General features: G+C 42.8%; 1 protein-coding gene across 1 annotated transcript in view; it reads left to right on the plus strand.

Moving 5' to 3' along the window:
- TNFRSF21 (TNF receptor superfamily member 21) overlaps positions 1-14,681 on the plus strand; it is a 75,756-nt gene that overhangs the window by 38,605 nt on the left and 22,470 nt on the right. The window contains exon 4 of the mRNA XM_019457358.2: positions 7,435-7,700. Coding sequence (XP_019312903.2) covers positions 7,435-7,700 — 266 coding nt within the window. The remainder of the gene's footprint in view (positions 1-7,434; positions 7,701-14,681) is intronic.

Below are 14,681 nucleotides of genomic sequence, written 5' to 3' on the forward strand. Positions count from 1 at the left end.
CCCACAGCATCAGTGGTATCTATTTCTTCCATCTGGAAAATTGTCTACTGTTTTGATAGAACTTGTCTTTGGTAGACGGCCCATCATTAGCTTTATGAGACCTTTGCACAGTGGTTTTTTTTTAGTAGCTTTTGAGATTCATCTGAGCTTATAGTGATTGTCCATTGAGCCTTCAACAAGATAGTGATTAATTCTGCTTCGGAAGTCACTTTTCGAGTTAAAATGAGGTTTAAGCAGTTCTTTCAACTTTTGTACTTCAACTAGAGGAAAGGAGTATTTTTAACTTGGGGTGTACTAAGCTCCCAAGTGCTGATAAAGTAGTTTCCTGTGTGATGCATTGAGAGTGATTCCTGTTGATATCCCATTTTTAAAACCATGCCGTAACCATACTAGTTACTACCAAACACAGGTGCACGTTTTTGGTGTGTGGCTTTTATTTATTTTATTTTATTTAATTTATTTATTTATTTATTATATTTTATTTTATTTTATTTTTTGTTTTAGTTTTATTTTTGAGAGAGAGAGAGACAGAGTACGAGTGGGGCAGGGACAGAGAGAGGGAGGGAGACACAGAATCCGAAGCAGGCTCTGGGCTCCGAGCTGTCAGCACAGAGCCCGACTCAGGGCTCGAGGTCGCGAACCACGAGATCATGACCTGAACTGCAGTCAGACGCTTAACCTACTGAGTGACCCGGGCGCCCCGGGTATGTTGCTTTTAGAAGCACTTACTGTGTAATCGGGCCAGACAGACCTTGGTCTAGACAGCTTCTCTCCGCAGGAGGATTTGGCTGCAGGGGCACACAGTCTGGGAGACTTTTTCCTCTGGTGCCTGACATGGCTGTGGCGGACCACCCTCACTGGGAAGAGGGCACTGCCAGAGGGAGAGGCTCTTGCACAAGAACGGGGTCCCCGTGCCAGGAAGCCCAGGTTCCACCCATTGTTGACCACATGAGATCTGGCACGGTAACATGACGAGGCTGTGTCAGCATGTGGCCCCTCAGGTTCTCGATGGCTGCAGTTATAGAGATTAATGAGATGATAAAAGGTGGTGGTGGGGGGGGTATTCAGCCAAGAGGGGAAACTTCAGAAAAAAAGGCTCCCATTCATTCATTCAAGATGTTCGTTGTAATTCCCGTTATGTGCTAGGCTCTGGCAGGTGCTGGGGATAATGGTAGTGACAGCCAATGTGGGGCTCAGGCAGAAGAAGGAGGTAAGAAAAGGCACCAATGAGGACATGACCATTGGATAGGAAAGAACATCAATTCTAGGAATGCTAAAGCCAGGCTTTTATTTAGATTTCCAACTTGCTGTACATTGCTCTGTACATACGTTGAAACATGCTGTATCCATCTTTGCCCCCGTACCTGCAGTTTGTAAGCTTGAGGTCACAGCATGTGTTGATAAAGAGTAATGTGGGGGGGGGGGGGGGTAGGAATTAGGATGATGGTAGAAGGGAGATAATCTTGAGCTCATTTCTCCTGCTCTTTCTTTCTTTCTTTCTTTCTTTCTTTCTTTCTTTCTTTCCTTCTTTCTTTCGTGTGTCTACATCGCAGGAGATGGCTGTGTGTAGAGAAACCAGCATAGAGATAATTATGGAGTTATCTGTCCAAGGAGGAGGAAGTTGTGTATTAATTGCCTCTATGGGAATTTTCTCATTATTCGTCACTCTACCTCTCTTTCTAAGAAGAATAATGAGAACAGACATTACATTTCACAAGTATGGGAGATGCAGTGGGAATGCTCGAATCTTTTAAATGATGAGAATTTGGTACCGTCACAAAGCTTGTAACCTACTCATCTTTTCCACGCACCCGTTCTGTTGAAGCCGGGTGCACGGCATGAAACCAGGTGCTGTGTTGTGGGTTACAGATGGCCTTTGTTTCCATCATCACTGTCCTTCATACCTCGTCCGGGGAGGCTTTAATGTGGGTTCTTAATGATGGCACTCATTTTAGTTATTTATCTCTAAAAGGAAAGAGCTTTAATACCTTCTCTGATTATAAAGGTCAGTTCAGGTTTTTATGAAAAGAGGTGGAACTCTCTTTTTTTTTTTTTTTTTTTTTTTTTTTTGCATATTGGAGCTGACATTGGGCTTAACAAAATGAGCCTCAAATTAATGTTGTCACCCAGATGATATCTGATTCAGGATTTTAGGATGCACTAGAAAAATGCCATTGCTTCCACAATAGCTCAGTCAATGACCTCCTTCATGCCTCTGTTCTTGAGTTCCCTGGTGGCCAATCTGGACAAGGTCAGCAGTGAGTACTGATAGGATGCCCTGCATGTTGCAGGGGCAGAAACATTTTTCTTTCACATCTGCCTTTCTGTGGATGGTGCCCTTCTGTGTGGCGGTGCCCCTTCTGGTATGTGCCAGTGAGGTTCCAAAAAGCACAGGAAGCCAGGATGCTGGTGCTCGCCTTCATTGTCAAGTAGCTATAATCCCTAGGTCTCTGCAAAACCCCTGCCACCTTTCAGGTCCTTTGTCCCGACGACCTGTCTGTGCAGAGGTGGAGGGGACAGAGGAAGCGAAACCGATGTGCACTCAAGCTCTCGGCTGGACGGTTTTACTACCCGATCCCATAAATCTCCTTACCTACCCTATGAGATCAGAGGTGGCATTGTCATTTTACTGATGTGGACCCTGGAATCTTAGGGGTGGTCATTTGCCCAAGGTCACACAACTAACAAGTCATGGCATTTGAAACCGTATCTTGTGATGACTAAGTTCATGATCTTTCCGCTACCTGCTCCTCAAAATTCAAAAGCCGTGTCCTGGGGCCAGGGCCACCTTCTCACACACAGCCCCTAGCAACTATCTGGCAGATAAGGGCTTGTTTGACTCCTATGCTGGTTTCTTTAGAAGCTTCATTCTCAGAGCTCCGGGACCTGACATCACAGGAAGAGCAAAGTTAAGCTTCACACCCTTGTCAGCACTTCCGTGGGTGGAGGGATGTGTTATTTTTCAACCTAAGGAATGAGATGTGGCATCCCTTTCAGCTAAATGAGTCCCATCTATTCAGCTCCTCTGTCTCCGGGATAGATAGAAACTTGGGACTTGGATAGGACAGGTGACCAGGACCAGGGTTGGTCTCTCTTTCAGTTACCCCCATTTCACATTAATGATTGGGGCGAGAACTCTCATTGTCTTGTGTGTGTGTCGGCAGGGTGTTTCTTTTAACAAGATGTTTTTCTAAATCTTTATGCCATTTGATAATCTAGCTATGTTCCCTTTATTTTTTTTTTTTTAAATGTTTATTTTTGAGAAAGAGAGGGAGAGAGAGAGAGAGAAAGTCGGGGAGGGGCGGGGGGTTACAGAGGATCCGAAGCAGGCTCAATCATGACAGCAGAGAGCCCGATGCAGGGCTCAAACTCATGAACTGTGAGATCATGACTGGAGCTGAAGTCGGACACTTAACCGATTGAGCCACCCAGGCGCCCCAAGCTATGGTCCCTTTTAAGTGCATCTGCTTCAGGGGGTGGCAAAGTACAGTGTGTGGGCCATACATAGGCCACCCCCAGTTTTTGTAAATAAAGGTTCTTATAGGCACACTCGTGTATCATCTATGGCTGTTTTCACGTTACAACAGAGTCGAGGAAGAGACCTCGGCCAGAGATCATGGCGGTACTCAAAACCTAATATATTTACTGTTGTCCTTTACGGAAAACCTGTGCTGACCTCCCTTTTCTTCCCCCCTAAGGGCACCATAATTTTTAAAGAAAAGAAATAAATTTACTAGCCCCACAGAAAACTTTCCCAGCATCTGCTTGGTCAGTAATAACAGGCCGGGAAGAAGCATACACACTGTATCCAACCCCAAGTGCATTCATAATTTCAGCATATAATAAAGCTCCTGTCCTACACCACGTTCTCTATTAACAGTAGAGGTACTACTAACTGGCTAGCTGATCTCGAACCAATAATAAAGTAACAAGATAAAAAGAGGACCCATTTCCCCGGCATCCAGTTTGACAAAGAGAACCTTGTGACTACCTCTGAAGTCCCTTCTGGTTTCGTTACCCGGTAACCTCCGCCTCGCTCCCCCAGCCCCCACGTAACTATCTCCATGTGGTTTAGTTATCCTACTGCTTTTCTCTATAGTTGTATGGCTTAGTTTTGCCTAAAACTCCTTTCTAAGTAAAGAGCACTTCCAGAGCCCATCACACTTTCCATTTCATTGGCATTACTTCACTTTCTTGGCGATATCATTCTTTCTGCATTAAAATTCTGTAGGGGTCATCAGTCCAGCAAACACAGTAAGCCGCAGTGGCCGCTCAGCAAATATTCTTGAAATACTCCACAGGTTTTTCTTTCCCCTTTGTGGGGATGGGGACCAGGGGCCGTAGGCTCTTGGGCCAGTTCAGACTGGCCCGTCTCCTGCTGGGTTGTGATCCCCTGTGGTGTGGAAAGGCTGCTGTTTTAGATCTATCCCCTGTGCAATGGGAGGGGTGGTGGTGGGGAAGAACATTGCTGACCCAGAGCAGCTCATGTGCATTGACTCTCTTTTTTTCTCACGGTAAAAAAAAAAAAAAATGAGGGGCGCCTGCGTGGCTCAGTCCGCTAGGCGTCCGACTTGGCTCAGGTCATGATCTCGCCGCTTGTGAGTTTGAGCCCTGTGTTGGGCTCTGTGCTGACATCTTGGAGCCTGGAGCCTGCTTCTGATTCTGTGTCTCCCTCTCTCTCTCTCCCCTTATTCACGCTCTGTCTCTCTCTCTCTCTCTCAAAAATAAACAAACATTAAAAAAATAATAAATAAAGAAATGAAATGAGACCTGATCGGTGGGCCTTAAATTTAGCTTCCAGTCAGTTAGTTGAAGGAAAGTTTCATTGTATCCATTCTTTGTGTTTTTCTTTTTTTCCTCCTTTTTCTTTGTTTTGTGACTGAAACAAAGTATAAATACTGGGTCTGGGGAGAGGGAACTGTTGTTAGGTTTGAGCCTTTTAAACTCTGTAATTACTCTATAAAGGCTGTGTATTTGCATCAGAAATGCATTTAGTCTTAAGTTTTAGTGTTTAGCATATGGAGCATTTATAATGACGGGGTGCTTCCAAAAATAAATCAACTCTATAGAAAATGTTAATCAGCCCATCCCCAGGGACTCTAGTGAGTATCTCCATTGTACAAATGAGGAAATGGACATGACAGTTAGTGGTTTGCCCAAAGCCACACTGTCACGGGCATTATGAAGATTTAGGCAAAAGTCCCATGTACAAGAAAATGCAGTCATGTTTTCGTGTAAGACACTGTGGGCCTTAGTCAAATTAACCTAAATTAAGATTCAGGGATGAACAAGCCTCTTGGTATTTGGAAGAACCTACCGCATCAATCACAAAGAGCTGGCTGTCTCCTTAAAGTTACCTGCAGGGTTTTAAATAGGACATAGACTTTTTTTTTTTTTTTTTTTTTTTTTTAGGTGTCTGTTGCTTGAAATCAAAAGCTCTGTATCTGGCTAAACATTGCCATGAAAATTGAAAAGCAACTAGTTCAAGTGTATTTCACACTGCCCAGGGAAAATCGTGTGGAAAGTACAGTAATGCCTCGATTTGTGGCATTCTACTCTTAGAATTGACAAGAAAGCAGCCTTCTACCAGGAACTTATTTCTAAAAGCCAGTTGCAGGGGGTTGGTTCAGGATATGTATGCAATCTTGCAGATAAATCTGCCTCTATAGGTTTGCATGGCAGAGTAAGGATTGACATCGAGGAAACACAAAGCTCTCCATTTTCAAAGAAACTTCTGGAATTAGTGTTGCTCTTTTCTTAGGCAAACATTGAGAGCTAGTTTTATAATTATTTTCCCCAAGAACTGACTGAATCAAAAAAAAAAAAAAAAAGACTTTTTCCCCTTGGTTAACCTCTAGTTAATTAAAAAATTCAGTTCTCGATCCCAGGAATCTTTCCTCTCTTCTCTTCTTTTCTTCTTTTCTTTTTTTTCCCCTAAGCTTCACGTGGGAGCTTGACTCCTTTTTTTTTTTTTTTTTTTTTTTTGAGTAGTTAGTGTTTTAAAGACATAACAGTTAACTATAATACCTCCGGTATCTGGGCATGGGAGCATGGCCTCATTCAAAGACATGGTACTGGCTGAGAGGGCTCACCCCCTGTTGTGGTAAACCTGCCTGCCAGGTCCCCAACTGTGAGGTTCTCTGTAATGCCGTGGATCAATTTGGGCAAAGCCAACGTGTAAATGCCGGGAGAAGGTGCTGTGTACAGGAAGACACCAAAGCGTGTTGCTAAGGGAGAGCCACACCTCACAGAGGGTCAATGTCAGGCACTCACCTCGAGCTTGCAGCTGCCGGGATTTGACTCAGCATTTCACCCTGCGTTCATCAGATCTGGGTCCCGTAGACCCACACTGACGGAGTTTACAAGTGACCGATCCGCCAGAGTGACCATATAATACGTGACCCAGTGAGTCAGGTTCAGTTCCGACCCAGCTGCCTTTGTGCTGTTGGGCAGATTGTCTAACTTTTCTAGGTGCTGTGGTCTTATCCGTGTGATTGGAATGTTAACGCTTTATAAAGATGTTCCAAGAGCTAGTGCCTGAGACATAAAACCGGGGAGATAATAGCTATTGTTATTATAGTCTCACTTTGGTTGTTGTCTCCATTTTAACTGTGCAAGTCAGCTTCGGAGACTGAATAATAGATGAAAAAATTGCTTGCTGAGCATAGGATTAGAGCACAAGGAGCCAGAGGTTCTTAAGGAGTGCCTCCATTGGGCTGGAATGGCTGGGCATACCGTCAGTTGACATAAAGGACATTATTTCCAGAATCTGAACACTCTACCCAGATGGTGCTGGATAAAGTCCACTGCGCTTTTAATCCATGGCTTACTTTTTTCTTAATTTCATGAATTTCTTAATTTCTTAATTTCACCACTTTTTTAGTCCGGGGGCCTCTGGTTACACTTTTTTTTTTTTTAAGTTTTATTTATTTATTTTGAGAGAGAGAGAAAGGGTGTGCAGTGGAGGGGGAGAGAGAGAATCTCAAGCAGGCTTGGCACTCTCAATATGGAGCCTGATGTGGGGCTCAAACCCGTAAACCCATGCAAGATCGTGATGACTAGAGTCAGACGCGTAAGCAGCTGAGCCACTCAGGAGCTGTGGATGCACTTGTTTTTAGCAGTAACAAAGGAGTCCCTGGTTCTTTTGTTTGGATTTGGCTTTCAAAACATCGTTTTGGGGGCTATTTATTGTACTTCCAGGATTGTGCCTTCTTCTGGTTCCATACTCAGGAAGTGAAATTTATAGGAGGGTACCTGGCTAGTCCCTAGGAGGGGCTGTGTATGTTAAGTGCTTATAGAAGGCAGTCCACTCCCTTGGATGTTATTACAAGGGGAGAGCATGCTTCTTTTAGGTCATTAAAACAGTCGCCATATATAAAGACCTTCCCTCGTGTGCCTGTGTCTGTTTTTCATTTTATTTTCTCTCTGGTTTAGGGATTGACATCCTGAAGCTCGTAGCAGCCCAAGTGGGAAGCCAGTGGAAGGATATCTATCAGTTTCTGTGCAATGCCAGTGAGCGGGAGGTGGCCGCTTTCTCGAACGGGTACACGGCCGACCACGAGCGGGCCTACGCAGCTCTGCAGCACTGGACCATCCGGGGGCCTGAGGCCAGCCTCGCCCAGCTTATCAGTGCCCTGCGCCAGCACCGGCGCAACGATGTCGTGGAGAAGATTCGGGGACTGATGGAAGATACGGCCCAGGTAATGTCCCTGGGTTGTTGGTCTTTCCAACTAAGCTTTGGGTCCCTGTGTTCAGATTTTACCAGGTGTCTATAATAAGGAAAAATACAGATATTGGGTGTTTGGGTCACACACACTCCCCTTCTGGGACCGTGTGGTTCTCGGTGGTTGTACGTTATGATCATCTAGAGAACTTTAAAAAATTTCTGGTACTTGGATTCCACTGTAGACCAGTCGGATCAGAATCTGTAGGTGGAGCACCACAGATCAGTATTAAAAAAAAAATTTTTTTTAATTTTTTTTTTTTTTTTTTTTTTTTTTGAGAGAGAGAGAGTGTGCGTGAGCAGGGGAGGGGCAGAGAGAGAGGGAGACAGAATCCGAAGCAAGCTCCGGGCTCTGAGCCATCAGCACCGAGCTGACGCAGGACTTAAACTCACAAGCCATGAGATCATGACCTGAGCATCCTGAGTCGGATGCTTAACCGACTGAGCTACCCAGGCACCCCAGAAATCAGTATTTTAAAAAGCTCTCCAAATGGTGTTAATTTGGAGGCGCAGAGTTGAGAATCATCGTGTTTGGGGTATGTTCTGTCTTCAGACTATGCAGCCAGATCTCGTTATCCCATGTACGGTCTCATTTTGCACAACACCTGAACAAATCCAAGCAGGAGGACTTTTTTTTTTTTTCCCCCTATTCTCCCCTTTCCCAGCCCTCCCCCAGGATATTTTTTGTGATGTAGTTTAGGAGGACTCAATCTTACCTTCTGAGGTTGCACGTGGTGCTGACAGCAGTAGGTAACAGGATTGATCAATCCTTCTTCTTGGGCTTGTTCAATCTGTACATCAGACGGGAACAGAGGGGACCCAGGAGTGTGACTTATTTATAGTCACTGGTCACTGAGTTCTGGCTTTGGAGCCAGGCAGCACTGGATTTGAATCCTGGCTGTGACACTTATTATCTGGGTGACCAAGGGCAAATTACTTCACCTTTCTCTACTTTTATTTTCTCATTTGTAAGCCAGCCTTATAGGGCTAATTGAGATTAGAAATAAAATATGTGGAAGTCCTGATATGTTGAAGATGTTCTACAAATGGTAGTTATGATCATAACATACCTGATTTTACTTAGCCTTTCCTTTAATCATAATATGCTTCCCTGAAAGGCCGTGAATTAAGTACAAATTTGAGTATTGACTTCTGTTTCTCACAAACTTCGATTGAAGTTTCTGAATGTATTCCCAAAGTAAAGAAAATGTTGCCACCGAGACCTGATAAAACCCACTTAAAATTTAAAAGGCCATTGTGTCGATGTTATTTTCCAGTGCTCCAAACTCATTACCTAAAGAGCTGGAGAGAGCTTTTCCCCCCATCAACTCTAACTCATTACTGTTCTGTACCAAATTTTGTGTATCAAGGGACTCAATTTTATATATCCAAGAGGTCCAAGTGCTTTTATTTTTTTGTACTAACAGTGTAGTCTTTCTTCACTATTGAAGTAAACAGTCAAGAGGTGGCTCTTTTATCTAAGCGAGTGGATAAAATTTATAGGTGCTAATTGGTACTGAAGGTGGTCTTTAAACTCCTCGTATATTTTTAGCTTCTTTGAAATGTGGAATTTCAGGAAAAGTATCTATTTATTTATTGTTATTTATTTATTTATTTTGAGAGAGAGAGTGTGTGAGTGAGCAGAGGAGGGGTAGAGAGAGAGAGAGAGAGGGAGAGAGAGGGAATATCCGAAGCAGGCTCTGTGCTGTCACACAGAGGCAATACGGGACTCGAAGCCATGAACCAACCATGAGATCATGACTTGAGCTGAAATCAAGTCAGATGCTTAACTGACTGAGCCAGCCAGGTGCCCCCAGAAAAAAATATTATGAACAGATGCAGTGGTAAACATTCAAAGGCACGCAGTAGTGTCTTGTGACTTCCTGAGAATGAGACCAAAAGTATGGCTCACAACTAAAGCTGGCTTCGAGTTAGCTGGATCTGGGGGAAAGGAAAGGAAGATGTTTAATCTCTAGTTGGATGAAATGACTGCCGTTCGAATAAGGGAGTTGAGAGGCAAACATGAACGGGCTTCCTTGGGATATTGACTCAGGGAAAGAGCTGGCAGGGCAAGCAGGAGACTTGAGGATTTAGATGTTGGAGAATAAGCCTCTAGGTTTTTCCATGATCCCTACAAGAAACGTAAATTGTGATCGATGCAATGTTAGCATTTGGTTGAGTGGAATCTTTGGTAAAGTAGAAAGATGATCATGATGAATTTTTAAGGGAAAAGAAGGTGTCTTATTAGAAAAAAAAATGCAAGCGTAGGAAAATATAAACATAGGGAAATGAGAAAGCGTTAATGTTATGTCATTAAATCCAGGTGGTACAGTGAGAAGTGAATTTTCTTGTTTATTTTTTTCTGTAATGAAAACACATTACTTTTGTGATTTAAAGTTTATTTATTTATTTAAATGGCAAATAGAATGTGACTTATTTAAGTTTTTAAAATTATATTTACTTATTTTGAGAGAGAGAGAGAGAAAGAGACAGTGCAAGTGGGAGAGAGGCAGAGAGAGAGGGAGACACAGAGTCTGAAGCAGGCTCCAGGCTCCGAGCTGTCAGTACAGACCTGACGCGGGGCTTGAACTCACGAGTGTGAGATCATGACCTGAGCCGAAGTTGAACGCTCAACCTACTGAGCCACCCAGGCACCCCAAATGTGACTTACTTATATTCAAGTTATCCTCACATACTGATTTCATAAATCAAGTGATACCCACTCTTCACCCCCAATCATACAATTGAAAGATGTGTCACTGGTATAGATTTGAAGAAAGTACGTTCTGGAATCAGTCTGTGTAGAGTCCAAATTCTGGATCCTCAATTTACCCACTGTGTGATCTGGGACAAATTACTAAACCTCTCTGGTCTCAAGTTCCCCATTAAAATATTTTTTAAATGACTGAGCTGAAAGGGCACAAGTGAAAGGGTAGGTAGGGCTTTGTTTGACTGCTGAATTGAGAGAGGGAGGGCCATCCTGTTTCAGTTTAGGGAGAGTAGACAGTGTGACCATATTTGTGTGACAATCTTCCTTGTAAATGTTTACAAGGACTGACTTGAGGTTTGTGATGTTGGGTTAGATTTGCCAAAAAAATCGCCGAGACTTATTTCGCTTTTTGATTTCTGCAAGTCTGTTTCATTTCTCTGTGCATACTCAGCAATCACTTAGAAAACTCAGTCCTAATCTTCAGGGTAATTCTCTTTTGGGGGTGGTGGTGATGGTGGTAGGGTGTTGACTATAAAAAATGACCTTTGGATGTTTCTCTGATGATTCCGTTGAGGTCCATAAATGTTTCTTGAGCACCTACTTTATTCCAGGCACTGTCACAGGTGTTGGGAGAGGTAGGCCCCAAAGTTTCTGTGGAGGCAACTGTGTTTGTGTATCAAGGAGAGTGATTTGTAACAAAAATCACTGAGTCAGTGAATCCGAAAACAAAACAAAATACTGAGTCCCGAAGTGCCAGACTCTTGTACCCTTGAGTGCTTTTCTTCTATCTCCTCTATATCCAACAAGATTCTAATATCTATTTTGTTATTTATTTTTTAAGGAACAGTGGCATCATACATCCTAGCTTTCCCTGTAGTTCTGGGGTAGCCTATGTGTGATGATGGAGTCTGAGAAGCCAATATGAAGCTTCTTGTTCCGTGTTTTCATAATGGCCATCATTGTCTAGCAACCCTGTGGACCCAGCTCTGACTCTCATTTTAAGAGCCAATGAGCATGGATTTCTGGCTGCCAGCCTTTATTAATCACACAGTATATAATTGTCTGCGGCTTATCTCTGAGATTAGTTGAGTCAAACAAGACACAGAGTGCAGGGGGCATAACTGAGACTTATTCTTCCCACTTTATGATGGATTTGTATTCTTGGTGTATTGTGGTAACTGCTGGGGACTTGAGACTTTGCCCTAGGAGTTAATGGAAGCTTAATGTGTAAAAATGACTATGCGTGCGTATGTTGAAAAATGGTTAATAGTTTTTGCTATTCATGAACCCGAGAGCACCCACATTAGCTTCCACTCAAAGGATTAGCCTGGTGTACCTTTTAGTTACCTCTGGCAAGGACAGCTGGGCCATTATTAACCATGGTGGCCTATTAGCCATGTTTTAGTTAAACACATCCAGAGTCTGACCTAAAAAAAATTGTTTTTATGTACTAAAAAAATTACATAATAAAATTCACTTTTTGGCGTGTTCTTTTTTTTTTTTTTTTTTTAAGACTTAAGTTTCTAAGAGCAGTTGTAGGTTTAAAAGAAAATCAAGAGGGAGGTACAGAGATTTCTCATATACCTTCTCCTCCGACATATACATAGCCTCTCCCATTGTCAATATCACTCACCAGAATGGCACATTTTTTACCAAGGAGGAACCTACATTGACATACAATGATCAGCCAAAGTCCATAGTTTACCTTAGGGTTCACTAAGTGTCTATTCTACAGGTTTGGACAAGTGTATAATGGTACATATCCATCATTATACCATCATGTGGAGTATTTAGACTGTCCCTAAAATCCTCTATGCTGTGCCCGTTTATCTCTCTCTCCTACCCCACCCACCCTGGCAACCACTATTTTTTTTTTTTTTTTTTTTTTTTACTGTCTCCATGGTTTTTCCTTTTCTAGAATGTTATATAGTTGGAATCATGCAGTATGTAGCCTTCTCAGATTGGCTTCTTTGACTTAGCAATATACAGTTAAGATTCCATCGTGTCTTTCCATGACTCGATAGCTCATTTGTTTTTAGCCCAGAATAATACTCCAGTGTTTAGTTGTACCAGTTTATTAATCCATTCAGCTACCTGACTCTTTCTTTATCTAAGGTGTGAGTTGTTTTTCAGTACTCTCTTCTTGGAGTTCAACATCTAAAGCCTTCTAGAATCGGATCTATTTTTCCTTTCCAGGGCATCAGCGTTTGGTAGAAGCAGCAGTGGGGCCGTAGTTGGAAGTTATTGGGACTTTGCCAAAGCTATTTAAAAACCCCAATACAGCATTCCAAATTGTATGTTATCTCTTTTTTCCCAACCTTTTGCTTTGATTTTCCCCCCCTGTGGCATTATTTAAAGAAAATCTTATGTAAGTAGCATATATTTAAGGTTTCAAAAAATTTAGTCCGACAGCTTTTTGTCATTTAATTAGAGAATTCTAGTGTGGTTACATTTCTAATGTAATTACTCATGTATTTGGGTTTAAATCTAACCATCTGATTATTTGTTTTGTATTTGTCTTATCTCTTTTTCTCCCCCTCTTTCTTGCCTTCTTTGGGATTAATCAAGTATTTTTTATGATTCTACTTCTCTTCCTTTTTTAGCTTGCTAGTTACACATGTTTTACTGTACTTTTAATGGTTACCGTAGAGATCACAACTTAAATTATGAGAGATGTTTCATAAGTGCGTACTTCTTACTATTTCTAAACAGCACAACGGCCTTAGGAGACCTTAATTCTATTTATCCTTCTCTTGCATTATGTTTTTTATTGTCTTGAATTTTAACACCACACATTTCTTAGCCCCCAAAAGGCACAATTATTACGATTTTTCATGTCAGGATTCCCATGGATAACACCTGCATCTTGATCTTTTCTGTTGTTCCTTGTTCCTTTCTGCAGCATCTGCTTCTACCTGAGATCATTTTTCTTTGGCCCCAAGAATACTTAGGGTAGGTTTCCGGCAATAAATTCTGTTTTTCTGTGTCTGGAAAATGCCAACTCAATAAATAAATTGCATTATTTGCCCTTTGGTTTTGAAGGATAGCTGGAAAAGAGAATTTAGTGGGACCGTTGTTTCTTTCCAGTGCTCTCATGTCTGTATGTAAGTTTCCTCTGCTAAAGAGCAAAGGAGATGATGTGATTTTATGTTCAAACTCTATTACCTAACAGACTAGATGTGCAGTATTATACTGGACTTTTGGGGCAAATGCAAAGACCAGTCTTAGACAGAGTCAGTGCGGTCAAGGAAGCTTACGGTTCAATGGGAGAAACTTCTATATACTTAGGGAGTGTGAGGGAATAAATCCACAAGGGTGGGAGGAGGGGTTGCTGGATATACAGCTAATCAGCCGGTAAGGCTCCAGATCGGAGCCTCAGTGTGGAGATGTGTGCCAGGTGAAGTTCCTGCCCTGGCAGCACGTCGCGGGGAACCCTGGCCTCTCTGCCTCAGTTTGTTCCTGAGGAAATGGGAGCGCCATTAGTGCCTGTCCTATGAGGTGTTGTGAGAGCTAGGTGAGTGTGCCCCCACAGTAAGCACTTCGTGAATGTTTACTGTTCATGGCTGCCATTATTCCCCGGGCTCTAGAGGCAAGAGAGATGGAAAAAGTGTTCCTAAGTAGCTCCAACTCATACACATAATGGATCCTTTAAATCCATCCACTTAGTGTCGGGTGGGGAGGTACTTCCCATTCCAACACTGGTTAAAGTGGGCAGTTGAGCATCAGGTTGCCATCTGGGTTCAGTGCCCAAGAACTGGAAATTCCACTAATGGTAAATATTTATTCCTTGCTGCCTGAGCGAATGTTCCTAGGCTGGGGATGTTTTCTCTAGCGAAGAAACAAAGGTGATGGTATGTGTGAAGATAACGGTCTGCTTTCTCAGTGGCTGTCAGAAAAAGGGAAACAAAATTGAGCAACTGAATCTCTAGATTTACTCTCACCCCTCCTCACCCCTCCCCTCCCTTCAACTTCTCTCTCTGTCCTCCCCTCTCAGATTTTTCTTTTTTTTTTTTGTTTAACTTTTATTTGCTTTTAAGAGACAGAGCATGAGTGGGGGAGGGGTGCGTGCACTTGAGCGCGCGCTAGCGCGCGCGCGCGCGCACACACACACACACACACACACAGAATCCGAAGCAGGCTCCAGGCTCTGAGCTGTCAGCACAGAGCCCGACACGGGGTTCAGATTTTTCTGAAGGCCCCAGATTTTTCTATTTAAAATGGAAGATCGAGTGGTTATCAAAATTGAAT

The sequence above is a fragment of the Panthera pardus genome, unplaced genomic scaffold (genome assembly GCF_024362965.1).
Source record: "Panthera pardus isolate Hobbes unplaced genomic scaffold, ASM2436296v1 HiC_scaffold_17, whole genome shotgun sequence".
Lineage (NCBI taxonomy): Eukaryota > Metazoa > Chordata > Mammalia > Carnivora > Felidae > Panthera > Panthera pardus.